Source organism: Colobus angolensis, unplaced genomic scaffold (genome assembly GCF_000951035.1).
Source record: "Colobus angolensis palliatus isolate OR3802 unplaced genomic scaffold, Cang.pa_1.0 Scaffold402, whole genome shotgun sequence".
NCBI classification, from domain to species: Eukaryota; Metazoa; Chordata; class Mammalia; order Primates; family Cercopithecidae; genus Colobus; species Colobus angolensis.
Window position 1 is genome coordinate 1,015,596 of NW_012117400.1, and position 13,027 is coordinate 1,028,622.

Here is a 13,027-nt window from a genome sequence, read left to right on the forward strand (position 1 = left end):
CGGTTCCCAGGGACCCCCTCACTCAGGCAGGCCAATGGGGCAATGGCCTCAGTGGCCTTCGAGGGCTCCACAGACCCAGTGTCTCCACCAGCATATCTGGCCAGTCTGTCTTCAGGGCTCGGCAGGGCTGAGTTGTCACTTCCCAGGGACTCCTGGCACACGGGGAGGTCAGCATGGAGGGCTGGCCTTGCTGAGGCAGACAGTCGGAAACTGGCCAGGGGTGGTCCCTGCCCAGTGCTCAGGGCGGGGCTTGGCTTTGCACAGACCACATGCTCACTCCCCACTCTTCCCTGGCACCAGGTCAGATGGGGCACAGCCTGGTCTCACAGCGAGCCAGACATACATCCCTGGGCAAGTTACTCATCTGTGAGCTGGGGGTGGGGCCCTGGGGACCTATCTTACAGGTGGGTGTGTATGTTGGGGGCAGGGATGAGGGTTCTGGGACCAGGAATGTGGGGGAGGTGTGAAGGGAGAAGCAAAGCGGCTTCCCGAGAGGTGCCACTGTGCAGTGCTCACTAGCCCCTGCCTCAGGCCTCAGTGCAGGTGTGGGTGGCCCTAGGACCAATGGCAGGTGCCCTGAACCTCCACACCCTCCTGCTCTGCCAGCCAAGCCCACCTCTTTGGGTCCAGGCCCAGGACAGGGATACTTCTTGGATGAGAGGGGTCAGGGGCAGATGCTGCCCCAAGCAAGGGCGGGGAGACTGGCCCCTTGATGGCCTGAGGCCAAGCAAGGACTTCAGGACCCTGGTGAGGCAGGGTGGGGGTGGGGAGGCTCTCAGAGAAGCCATGGGACCCAAGCCCTCTGAATCCCTTTGCTGACAGTCTTAGGTGCGGTCCAGGAACTGCATGGACATGGGAGAGCCAGGATATGCAGCGTAGCTCCTGGAGGGAGGGAGGCTGGCTGGTGAGCCTGCCCAAGCTGCATTTATTATGTTCAAATACAAACCAGTGCCACCTTTCGCCCCTGGGCCACTTGCTAAGTGAAGGGGCCTCACCAGTCAATGTGGAGTGGGTGCACCGGAAGCAGTTGGGTCTTCTAGACCTTTCTCTCAGGGGTGCAATGGCCAAGCACAGCTCGGCCTGCCCCTCCACCCCCTCGAGAATCAGAGTGTGTGCTGGAGGAAGGCAGCAGGCAGGACTAGGAGCCCTCCTCCTCCCACTGCTGGGGCTGGAGGACCACGCTGTGATAGGCTCGGATGCAGGAGAAGGCAGTGGGTGGGATGCGGCGCTGGTCAGTGAGGTTGTTCTCCAGGTGTGTGGAGATGAGGTTGGAGTCCTGGGCCACGCGCATGTCACAGATGGAATTCAAGGGCACTTGCCTGCAAGGCAGGGGTGGGGCAGAGCAGGGGAGAGAAGACCCTGGAAAGAAGGGGTAGGCATCATTCCAGAAAAGACAGAGACCCCTGCCCTAAGAGAAGCAGTAAGACCAAGCCACAGAATCAGAACTGTGGAGGAGTGATGGCGGGCTTCAGAGACCACTGCGGCCTCCTGGCCCCCTCCCAACTCGAGGCTCAGTGCCAGGTCCCCAGCCCCAGCCCTTGTCACTCTGGGCTGGAGCCCTGCCAGCATCCGGCTGCCGGCTGCCCTTGGCTTCCCAGGCCTGCCAGCCACTGGGCACAGCCTCCATCATGGCAACCAAGACGGGTGGATGGCTGGATTGGGGGACGATGGATGAGCCCTGACTCCTGCCCTTGGCCTCTGTGGCCTGCGGGTAAGGAGCCCAAAGGCCAGCCTGTCCTAGCCCAGCCGGAAGGCAGGGCCTCCTGGCCTCAGGGTACCTCTTCCTCTGTGTGCTGGCAGGAGTGTGGGGGTGGGGACAGCTGCAGGTGTGGGGACGGGGAGGGGGGCCCTACCTGATCCTGTTGTGACTCAAGCCCAGCACCCGCAGTCCCTTGAGGCCCAGGAGGCCGCGTGGGATGGCCTGCAGCTGGTTATGATCCAGGAGCAGCTCTGCCAGTGAGGCGCGCAGGCCCAGGAAGGACACACTGGATACTGTCAGCCTGCAGCCTGTTGTGGGGCAGGTGCAGGAACTCCAGGCCTGGCTTCATGTGCGCGAACGCTTAGCCGGGGATGTGCTCGATGTGGTTGTAGTGCAGCATCAGGCGCCTCAGGCCCCGTGGCAGGAAGGAGGGCACGTGCACCAGACGGTCAAGGGTCTCCAGCTTCCTGTGGGGCGGGGTACACAGGGGCAGAGGGAGCTGACAGCTGGCAACTCCCAGAGGGGAGCTCCAGGGGCTGCAGCCCCAAACTCCCAAGACGAGCGTGGGATTCACTCGGAGATGGCAGCCGCAACCCGAACTCTCAACAGCTGGGACTCTCGCAACTCCTGTGTGAGTCAGGCCAGGCCCTGTGTGGGTTTATGTCCTCCTCTGTCCCCCAAGGACTAGGGATTAGAGGATCTGGGTGGGGGCCTTCCTTGCTCCCTGCAGGGCTAGCGATGTCTGCCGTCATTGTGGAAACCGAGGGACTGTCCTCCCACTCACTCCCTTCCCTCCAGGTGTTGTCTCAGGGTCTCCTGTCTCCTAATCCTGACACCTGACAGAGCTCAGAGGGTGATGCCTAAAACCTCGGGGAAAAGTGGGGCGGGGGAACTCTCTGCCCCTGCCGCTCCTCAGCCTCGAAGCCCCTCCCACTATCTGGCCCTCATCCTGCCTCTCCCAGTCTTATCCTCAGATGTGTAGAAGCTAGATGAGTAGGGAGAAAAAAATCAGGCTCCACCGGGCTGGGGGACCCTGGGAGGTCGCACAGTCCTCGCTGTCCGATAGTGGAGTTCAGGTTGCCACCTTCAGCTGGGAGCCCCTGGTCGCTCCATGGTGGACACCTGACTCCTTGAGGCCCTGACCCCATCAGCAGGAAGCCCTGGTCCCTGTGGCCATGCAGGTGTGCAAGGGCAGAGGGTGGTGAGGCTTCTGGAATGGGTAAGAATATGGAGAGAGGGAACAGGGAAGGCTTCTCTTGGCAACACCCTCAGCCCCTGTGGCTGGGGTCAGCCTTTTGGGCTGCTCCTGTGCCTCTCGGTTCCCTCCCTTTCCACCAGCCCGAGAAGAGATGGGCGGCTCCAGAGTCCAGGAGAGGCTGGGGCTGAGGCAGCTGGGGCTTGACTGGCCGCCAGCCCCCTGCCCAGGCCCCGCAGCGGGAGCGGAATAGTGGCCGGGCAGCCCCTCCCAGGCTGCTGTCTGCTTTCCTTTGCCCCCTTGGCAAGCAGGGGAGAGGAAAAAGGAATAATTAAACCCAAACGTCCTGGTAACTTTTTCCTGGAACGCAAGGATGCAGGGCGGGAGGCTCTGGTCCCTGGAATGGCGGGTCAGACTGTCTGTCGACCCCCGCCTCCCTCCCCACTGCGGCCCCACCCTGCTTTGGTGGTCATCAGGCCCTCCTGAGCCTCTCGCCTGTCCCCCGGCCTCCCCCAGCCTTCCCCGCTGTTCCCAGGACTGTGTCCTGACTCCCTAGCCTGAATTCCACAGCCCTGCAGCATCTGGTCGCCGGGAGCGGCCTGTGTGCCAGCGTCCCCACCTAGCTGTCCCAACCAGCTCCGGGGAATGAGGTGAAGAGTGGCCCCCAGAACCTATGTCCACCAGAATTTGTGAATGTGGCCTTATCTTCAGATGTAAGGATTGCAGGGGAGGATGTCGAGTTGAGCTCATCTGGGTTCCCTGGGTGGCCCCGCTCCCATGACAGGTGTGCTTTTGAGAGACAGAAGAGAGAAGATGAGACAAAGGGAGACACGCAGGGGAGACGGCCACGTGCAGCCACAAGCCCAGGAACACCTGGAGCCCTCTGAAGCTAGGAGAGGCAGGAAGGATCCCATCCTGGGCCTCCGGAGGGAGCACGGTCCCTTAATATCTAAATGGCAGACTTCTGGCCTCCGCAACGGACAGAGTTTATTTCTGTTGTTTGAAGCCATCCAGTTTGTGGCGCTCAGTGATGGCAGCCCCAGGACACGCACGCACTTCTCTTCCCCGCATTCCTGTGCCCCCAGCCCTTCCGTGCTGCTTCCTGCCCCTGTCACCTCCTAACTGCACCCATCGTCGGGCCAGCTCTCCCCACCACTGCTGCCCTCCATCCAGGCCCGTGGCACCTCCCAGGTGAGCTTCCTGGGGGCCAACAGGGCAGGCCTAGGCACGGGAGGGCAAGGGGGATTCTGCTGAGTGGGAGGGACAGAAGGAAGGCCTTGCAAGCTTGCAAGCAATATCTTGGAAGAGTCTGTGGTGACTGAGGGCCCAGGCTAACTTAAGCAGGGAGGGAGGTGACCCCAGTGACCCACCGAAGACCAGGCCCAAGGAACAAGTCCGCCCCTGGAGCCCCTGCCTCCTGGCCCTCTCTGGAGCTCCGTGTCTCAGCATTGCCCTCTCCGCCTTCCCCACCTGCTTCTCGGGGCTGCTCTGGGCTATCCTTGCTCTCTGCCTCCGAATGCTCATTGGGGCGAAGCTCTGGGGCTGCCACTCACGGGAGATGGATCCAGGCTCGGGGTACCAGCTGGTGCTCCTGAAGCCGGTTGTGGCTAAGCACCAGCACACTGAGGCTGTGGATGTGGCTTCGTGTGCCCTCTGTCACCTCCTGGATAAGGTTTGTGCCCAGGTGCAGCTCCTAGAGTCAGGGGTCAGGAGTCGGGGTGAGGGGCCCACCTGCCAGTTGTTGGCCACCCCGTCAGGCTCCAACTCTGGCTGTCCCCATTCTCTGCCAGCATTGCCCCCTTCCACCCAGCCATGTCCATGCAACTCAGGTGCCAGTCTCTGCCACTCTTAGGCCCATGGCAGGGGGTGGATTTTCAGAGGACTGTATGGTCCAGAAAGAGGGTATGGGCCTTACTCAGAGACCCCAGAGGGTGCAGAGCCATCCAGGAGGTCCCACTGTGGACTTCTGGAAGGTTAGGTCAAGTTGAGGAGAGGCCTGAAGCCTCGTGAGTTTTAGCGCACAGATGCCCCATTGGCTGCTCCACGCCCCCTCAGCAGAAGCCGAGGCAGGGTTGTTTGACTGTTAACAATGTTGCCTCCCCATCCTGGGGGCTCCAGCTCACCTGCAGGGAGGCCAGCAGGCCGCGTGTGTGGGATGGTCCGCAGCCGGTTCTGGTCCAGCCTCAGATAGAGCAGGCTGCAGAGGGGCTGGAAGGCCAGGGGGGAGATGTCCCTGTCACGCAGCTGGTTCCCTTCCACCTCCAGTGTCAGTAGCTGGCTGAGCCCTGCAGGCGGGCAGAGGGGTGCGGTGAGCCATTGCAGAGCTCCTCCCGGTAGCTCCAGAACCCCTGCCTGCCCCTAGAGGCCAGGGCCCCTTACCCAGGCTGGCAGTCTCCTCTGTGTTCCAGCCAGGCTACCCTGGGCACTCTCCCGAGTGTACCTCCCAGAGGGCAGACCCACCCCTTGCCAGCCGCTGTCCTGGGAGGCGGGTACCTGCCAGGCCTGGCTCCCTGGGTCCCTGCCCCTGGAACTTGCCCGCACCACGGCAGCTGCTGCGTTGCAGGCCCTGCAGGAGGTTGTCGTTGTTTGAGCTCCTGCAAGGAGGCAGGTAGGGCCGGGACTGTGGTCAGCGAGTTCCCATCCAGTTTCAGCTGCTTTAGCCGCATCAGATTCTGGGGGGGCCATGGGAACAGGTGGGCTGGGGCTGGGGGCCTGCTGGTCGGGGCACAGGCCTTCCTGGGCATGGCTTTGGGCCCATCCTGACCAAGGGCACTCTGTTGGTGGCATCATGGCTTCCTAGTTCCCACTGAATCCAGGCCTGTCTGGGAAGGTTTCTGTTTGCTCCTACACAGGGCCTGCGTGCCTGTGCTGCTCCTCCTACTCCCAGCGACGGAACAGTCACACCAAAGTGCGGAAGCCCACCATGCTGGGTGCTCTCTGCCATGCCTCCTCCAGGCCTTACCCCCAAGCAGCTCCACCCTGCAGGGAATGGATGCCTTGGGTCATCTGGGACCTGCCAGCCCCAACCCCAGCCCAGGCCCCCCAGGAGCAGGTGAATGGGCCGCAACATACCTTGAAGGCATAGGGGTGCAGGCCTCGGGGGTCCAGCTTGTTCTTGCCGAGATCCAGCCACTCCAGGTTGGGCAGCCCCAGGAACGTGTGGGCTGGGATCCTGGCAATTTCATTCTCTGTGCGCACATGGGGCAGCCATATTCTCTGCCCCCTGCTCGCTGCCACTCTGTACCTCCCACACCAGACGGGGCTGCTCAGGAGAGCCAGGGTGGGAGCCCAGGTGTCGACCTTCTCACCCCTGCCGTAGGGGTGGGTGTGGGGGGAGGAGGTCACCCACCTGCCAGGTAGAGTGTGGTCAGACCAGGGTCGGTCAGGGCAGGGACATGCTTCATCTTGACGTTGCCACAGGCGATGACTGCCTGGGCCAGGAGGCACGAGGCCGGCAGAGAGGGCATGGCCTGCTGGGTGGTGCCCAGGTTTGCGTGCCTGTGCCTGTGCCCATGTGTGCTTCCTGGTCTTTTCCACCCACGGCCCAGGGTCTTGGAGGTGCTGCCGCCGCCATCCCAGCCTCAGCTGTGGTCCTTCTGTGGGCGCTGGATCCTTGGCCCAGGTTGATGGGAGGTCCCTGGAGGAAGAGAGATAGCCCCCGTTGGGTCACAAGCAACAGCGGCCTACTGAGGAACAGGGGTTTGCCCAGGGCTCCCAGGGCCTGCCAGTTACTCAGCCAGCCTGGGCTGGAGCGACAGGCTGCTGGGACCCCTCCCCTCAGCACCAAGGGCAAAGGCCCAAATGGGGCTCTGAGCCTGGGGAGGGGACGTGACTTTGGAGGGCTTCCCTCCTACCCCGCACTCGAGGGCACTTGGCTTGGAAACACTGGGAATAGGGCAGTGTCTGGGTGGCCAAACTCATGCGTGGTCTTGTCAGTCCCAGCAGGCCTCAGGCACCACCTGAGGGCCGCTTGTCCTTGCCAGTTCTCACCTTTGGGGGGCCTCCTGGGTTTCAAGCCCCTTCCCTTGTCTTCCCGGCCTCCTGCCTTCTGGCCCTGGTCCTCCTCGGTGACCGCTGCTCCCTCTTGAGCTTGAGGGTCCCTGCCGGCCTGCCAGGGCCTGAGCTTCAAGGGCCCGGGCTTCCCTGCCCCAGCCCTCCCGGCAGCTGTGGCCTGGGGCTGAGCCCACTCAGTGACCAGGCCCTTGTTCTGACCCTGCTCCTGCTCTGAGGTCACTGGGGGTGACTCCTTCCTCAGGGCCAGCCCTGGCCTGGGGGGCGCTTTCCAGCAAGTGGAGGGAGACTTGGTGGGGGTTCCTTGAGCTCCCTGCTTCGGGGTGGGCTGAGACCGCGGCTGGTCCCGCTGCCCAGCCTCAGGCTTGTCTGGGCGGCCAATGCCAGGGATGGGCTGCAGCTGACCTGCGGAAGGAGCCATTGTGGGCTGGAGGCCTTGTCTCCTTTCCCCAAAGGGCTGTGAGCTGCTAGCCAGCCCATCGCCCTTCCTCTTTACTCAGGCCTCACCCCGCCTTTCCCTTCCCTCCTGAGGAGCACTGGCGAGAGAACAGGGTGTCCCCACCGTCAGCAGCAGGCCAGGAGACTTTGGGGCCAGTCACCCAGACTGCCTCTCAGAACTTATGCAGGTCCTCACTGCGGGGGGCGCTAGAGGCCCATTAGGGCTAGGGGTTTGGGCCTGTAGGTTGGGCCCAGGGGTTGGACCGGTGGTTGGGCCCAGAGGGGCTTCAGCAGCCCTGGGTAGAAAGCCTTGGGCTGCTCAAGGGACCTTGGGTCCCACCTCCCCCTCACTTCCCCAGTGCGTCCCAAGAATGGGGGATAGGGCATTGCCCCAGCATCCCCTTTGCCCCATACCTGTTGGTGAGCAGGGACCTCACATGTGCTCCCCGGGGACAGCTTCTGGAGAGATGGAAGGGTTGCTGCTACCTGGCACAGTTTGCTTTGAGAGGTGAAAGCCCCAGTGTCTGCTACAGGGGGTTTGTTGGGGATTAGGCAAGCCCGGGCGCCACCTGGCCCCTTTAGAGGAGCCACTTTAGAGAAGTGGCGATAACCCCAATGCCTCCCCTCCTCTACGGAGCAGCTCCTCCTTAACCAGGGCCAACCATGGGGGGCACTGCTCTGTCTGCAGAGGTGCGGGCCAGACCCACCCACCTGGCCCCTCCTGCCCTACCCTCAAGCCTGGGGTAGGGCCACCAAGTGTGGCTACAACCACTGGCCTATAAGACAAAGGCCACACTCATAGCCCATGTCCTTGGACCCCTCGAGCCCCTCTCTGCCAGTGACCCCACTTCACCCCCAAGCCCTATACTTCCAGCCTCCCGAGATTCTTCCTGTCTCAGGAGGCATTGGGGCAGCCAGAGCAACTGCTCCCGAGCACAGCCCGACCCGTTTTCAGCCTCACTGTAGCGCCTGCTCCCAGGGAGGCCTCTTCCCTCCCTCACCCCTAGAGTCTGCACGCACCCCTCGCCCTCCAGGGAGTGCTCTCTCAGGGCCATGGGGCCATGGGCCCTTTGCAGCCCCGCCTGAGTACCCAAAGTGGGCCTGAGGTGGGCAGCCTGCGGCAGTCTTCTTCCTGCTGGTGCCAGCTACTCACCGTTGGGGGCCCCTGGTGGGCTGAGCAGCAGCTGCAGGGTGGCCAAGCCCATGGGGGTTGGTGGGGTCCCTCCTGAGAAGCACCCCACTCACAGTGCCAGGATGGGGAGCAGCACACTCCTCTTGGCTGCCATGGAGGGAAGGAGAGTCGGCAGAGGCACGGTGGCGGCCACGGCAGGACGATGGCAGATAGCATAAGTTGGTCTTTCTCCCTGAGCTCCTGGCCCTGGCTGCGGCACTCAGAGCCTTCCCTACCCACCCCAGCCCTTCCCTGGGAAGGCCCCCTTCTGTCGAACAAACACCTCCCCAGACCTTGCCCCCAACTCCCTACAACATGCACTGCTCCCACCTGAAGAGAAAGACAGATCGCCCTTTCCTCAGACCGGGCGGTCCTGCCCTTTTGCTGTGAGGCCCGCATTGATTCTCCGCTGGCTCTGGCCCAGTGGCCTCCATGAATGGGGCTTCTGTCTCACACGTGGCAGGCCTGAGAGGCCCACCACAGAGCCGGTCGGCCACCGCAGGCTGCTGGGCCCTGCATTCATGGCTGCGAAAGGAGAGGGGGTGGGTGCCAAGGCCATGGGCTTCTGCCGTGGGCAGCAGTGTGGAGGCCTCTGGGTTCCAGAGGAAATAGAATTTGCGGGCACAGCACAGGCGGCGAGGGTACACCTCCCGCGCCCGAGACCCCAGCGCTGCTTGGGCACGGGTGTGCCTCGGGCTGGGCTGGCTCCTAGTTCCTCTGCTTGCCCTCCACGTCTCTACTTTCTCCTCTGTAAAGTGGGGTAGGGGGCAGACCGGATGTTCTGTGGCTGTCCTGACCCCATACATAGGAGCATGGGTGTTCCAGGCACTGCCTGGGTGAAGCCATGTCACAGGTCCCCCGCAGACTTCTTGGCCAACGGTCTGGGGTCTCTGATGTGCCTAAGCTGCACGCGTTCTCTTGGTCGGAGGGGCACCTGGGGGTCAGGATAGCATGAGGTGGAAAATAGGCTGGGCTCGATGAGGGGACTGCTGGGTGGGGCCAAAGGGGCGTGTGGTGGAGTAAGGGGCAAATAAGTGGATGTCTAGCCCCAGTTCCCAGAGCCCACCACCCTCAGAGGGCTGCCAGAAGTCCCTGCTCCAACCGGGGTGTCCCTGCAGCCCCATCCCCGGGTTCTGCTGTGAGAGCCAGGGTTGGGGGGAGCAGGCAGGCGGGGGCTGGCAGAGAGGACTGATCTCACTGCCGGCTCAGCTCTTCAGGGCCAGGGTTGAGGAAGCTTTTCCTACAGCCCTGTCCAGAGTTGACTTAGGTTTGGAAGCAATCTTAAGAAATGAGTTAATTGTGGGCAAGGCTTGGGTGGAGGGGAGAAGGGAAGCAGTGGAGGAGGGGCAGGGGCCTGCAAGGGCCATCAGGCAGGAGTCTCCATCCTGGGGCAATGGGGCAAAATGTGAGACCCAGAGGGGTGCAGGGCCGGTCAAGGTGGGGAGGAGGCCTGGCAACTGGGTCTTCACTGGGCTCCTCGAGGAGCTGCCACTCCAGCTAACAGTCCCGTAGGAGCCACATTGGGTCCTCTGCCATATCCAGGGCACCTCCGCCGTCCAGGGCTCTGGTTTCTGACCTGAATTTGGACCCTGCCACGTACAGACCAGAGACAGGGACCATCTGGGGAGTCAGCAAATGCCTCTGGAGTCAGGGATGAGGCCACCATCTCCTTGTGCGTCCTGTGGGTGACACAGGATGGTCGTGGGCCAGTGTTCTGCCTGGGGGCAGCTGCCGAAGCTGGGACAGGGTAACACTAGGGCACGGCAGACTTGAAGTATGCCGCCGAGACTGAGTGAAGCTTGCCCCAGGATCCTGCAAGAGAGAGCACGATCGACCCCCCATTTTACAGAGAAGGAACAGAGAAGGAACGGGGCTCACCCAAGTCTCGACACCAGAGACCAGGCCTCCTGCCTCCTGGTCCAGGCATCGCCTGAGAAACAGGGTAGGTCCCTGCCTGAGGTGAGCCTAGCACCTGGGGTCTGGACACTGGACAGTGATGGGAACCCAGGCTCCTCCCCTCCCCCCGCCTGGGGATGGATTCTGGAATCCTGGCCCCCTACCCATTTCCCCTGTTTGCGCTGCTCCCCAGGCGCTGACTAAACATCCTGCCATCTGGTTCCCATTAGCTGGGCTGGGGGTGGGGGAAAGCCTGCTCCCAGGTTTCTCTGGCACAGCCAGCCCGGAGGAGGGAGGGACTCTGCTCCTACCCACCTAGGCAGGAAGGGGTGAGGCCTGGGGTCCTTTTGGTTCCCAGCTCCTGTGGAGGCCTAGCCTCCCTGCCCTTCTTCCTGGTTGGGAGCCTGGTGGCTGACCCGAGTGGGCCCCTGGGGAGTGGTACTCCTGCCACCCACTCAGTCCAGTCCCAGCGCACCCGGCCATTGTGGAGACCTTGAAGGAACCCCCATGGAGCAGAGCCAGCCTCAGGGACTCAGCAGAGCCAGAGGCTCCCAGCAAGTTTCTGCCTTGCCCTCCCCGCCGCCCAAGAGCTCACTGATGGACTTGTGCTGAGACAGGCAGGCCCCAAGCCAACAGTAATCCTGAGCCCGGTGTCTGGAGCAGAGGGTGGGAGGGCTGTTGGGATTTTCCAGGAACCAGGGATGCAGCCCGAGGGTTGCTGGAAAGAGCTTTGGGCTCCCTGTTCTGCCATGGACAGACTGGCCATGTGACGTCAGGAACAAGCTTCCCTCCTCAGTGCCCCAGTCTACTCATCTCAGTATGGTGGAAACAGGCTCCTTAGACAGTTCTAGAATCTGAGAGCCAGAAGGGGCCCAGAGAAGCTGGATTACACGATCAAGGTTGCTTCTAGTTGTACAATCCCAGGATTCTAAGGTCAAGGAAGGAAGTCCTGTCCCTTTTCCTCCTTCCCCTTCCCTTCCATGTAGCCCACTCTTCACACACACGCACGCACTCATGCACACACATACCCTCTGCAAGGTGGGACTCAGATTGGTAGCCTGGAGGATGCCAAAGCAATGCTGTTTGTCCCTCAAGGCTGTCATCAACGAGGATTGGAGAGTGGGTTCTTTGCTCACTGACAGGGAATCAGGTGAGGACTGTGAGAAAGTGACATTTGGGCAGAGGCGTGAGTGAAGAAGCCATGGCCATGCAAAAAGCTGCAGAAAGAGCCCACTGAAAAAGAGGGCTGGCCAGTGCAAAGGCCCCAGGTGGGAAAGGGTTGGGCCCAATTTGAGCATTGGCAATGACAGCAATGTGGTGGCGCAGGCTGAGTGAGCCGTGGGAGGGTGTCTGTCGGGGTGGGCCGGCTTGCCTTTGTCCTTGAAAGAATCAGGGAGCCACCTTGGACTGCTAAGCAGAGGAGTCACAGGACCCAGCCCCCTCAGGCTGTGGGGTGGAGCACGAACAGATGTACTGGGGGCATAAGGGTAGGAGGTGGGAGCCAGCGTACATCAGCTGAGCCCGCCAGGGGCCAGGTGATAGTGGCTGGCCCAGGGTGGAGGCGGGGTTTCAAGGAGGAGTGGGTGGGGTCAGGAGCACGTGGGCCTCAGGGTCAAGGTCTGTGGGCTGTGCCTGCTCTCCTGCTCTCTACAGGAGCACCTCCTACGTGCCTGTCCTTTTCCCAGGGCTCAGGGCAGCCAGAGACACAGCCTTGGGGTGATCCCCAGAGAAAGGGAACAGGCCCATTCTTGAGCTTTCCACATGTTGTCTGAATAAAAACAACAGCAGTGTGTGGCACACGGGTGGGATTCTCTGGGGACATGCTCCCGCAGTTATCTTACATGTCAGTAACAATAGGGGGCCTTTTCCCCTTAAAGCTTGGAGAAGAAAAAAGTCCCACTTTCCATGCCCTCTTCCTGTTGCCCGCAACTCTTCCCTGGAGGAAACCCATCTTATTTTAATGCCACTGAAACCTCAGAGGATCTGGTCCCAATTAAATGACTTTTCTTGCAGATGCTTTGGTGAGCACTAAATGCTTGAGACCTGGCGATCCTGCGCTAGAGAGCCTGCTAGGGGGTGCGGGTGGAGAAAAAAAGCAGGGAAGGGGAACACAGGACCCCAAATGGGACAAGGTTGGCTGCGGATGGTGTAGAGGGTGCCAGTGGAGTGGGACTGTAGAGGCTGGCACGCAGCAGGGACCGGCCCATAGGGAGCCGGGCCGTGGTTGCGATGGGGGCATAGTAGTTTCCCACCCTCCTTGCCCGTGTGAAATTCGAGTTCATTCCCGCCCATATCGTGGCTGCGCTGGACTCCGTGTGAAAGCGGCCCTGCCCCGCCTCCTCGGGTGGGCTTCGAGGATCTTGGCAGGGAACGGAGGTTGGGCAGAAGCTGGAGCTCAGGCCCGGTCGGGGAGCTCGGGCAAGGCAAGAAGGCGAGGCGGGCGCCCCCTCCCCCGGCCGGCCCTCCGTGCGGGCACGTTCGTGTTCCTGTCCTGGCGCCCTCGCCTCCCGCTCCAGACGCATGTGACTCAGCCCCGCCGGCCTTGCCAAGCCGTCTAGACCCGAGCGTCTCCCCGCGGAGGGGGCGATCCCGCCCGCCGCCATTTCCTTTGCCGCCG

The 13,027-nt window shown here is 62.2% G+C and overlaps 1 protein-coding gene across 1 annotated transcript; it reads right to left on the minus strand.

The window, feature by feature from the left end:
- Nucleotides 1-860: 860 nt before the first annotated feature.
- Nucleotides 861-6,361, minus strand: LOC105521657 (extracellular matrix protein 2). The gene is made up of 9 exons (XM_011955925.1): nucleotides 6,244-6,361; nucleotides 5,967-6,082; nucleotides 5,857-5,873; nucleotides 5,388-5,488; nucleotides 5,018-5,179; nucleotides 4,778-4,860; nucleotides 4,448-4,587; nucleotides 1,854-2,042; nucleotides 861-1,319 (listed from the first exon to the last, which is right to left on the minus strand). The coding sequence occupies exons 1-9, from the start codon at nucleotides 6,359-6,361 to the stop codon at nucleotides 1,139-1,141; spliced, it is 1,107 nt and encodes a 368-aa protein (XP_011811315.1). The 3' UTR covers nucleotides 861-1,138.
- Between the last annotated feature and the right edge of the window lie 6,666 nt (nucleotides 6,362-13,027).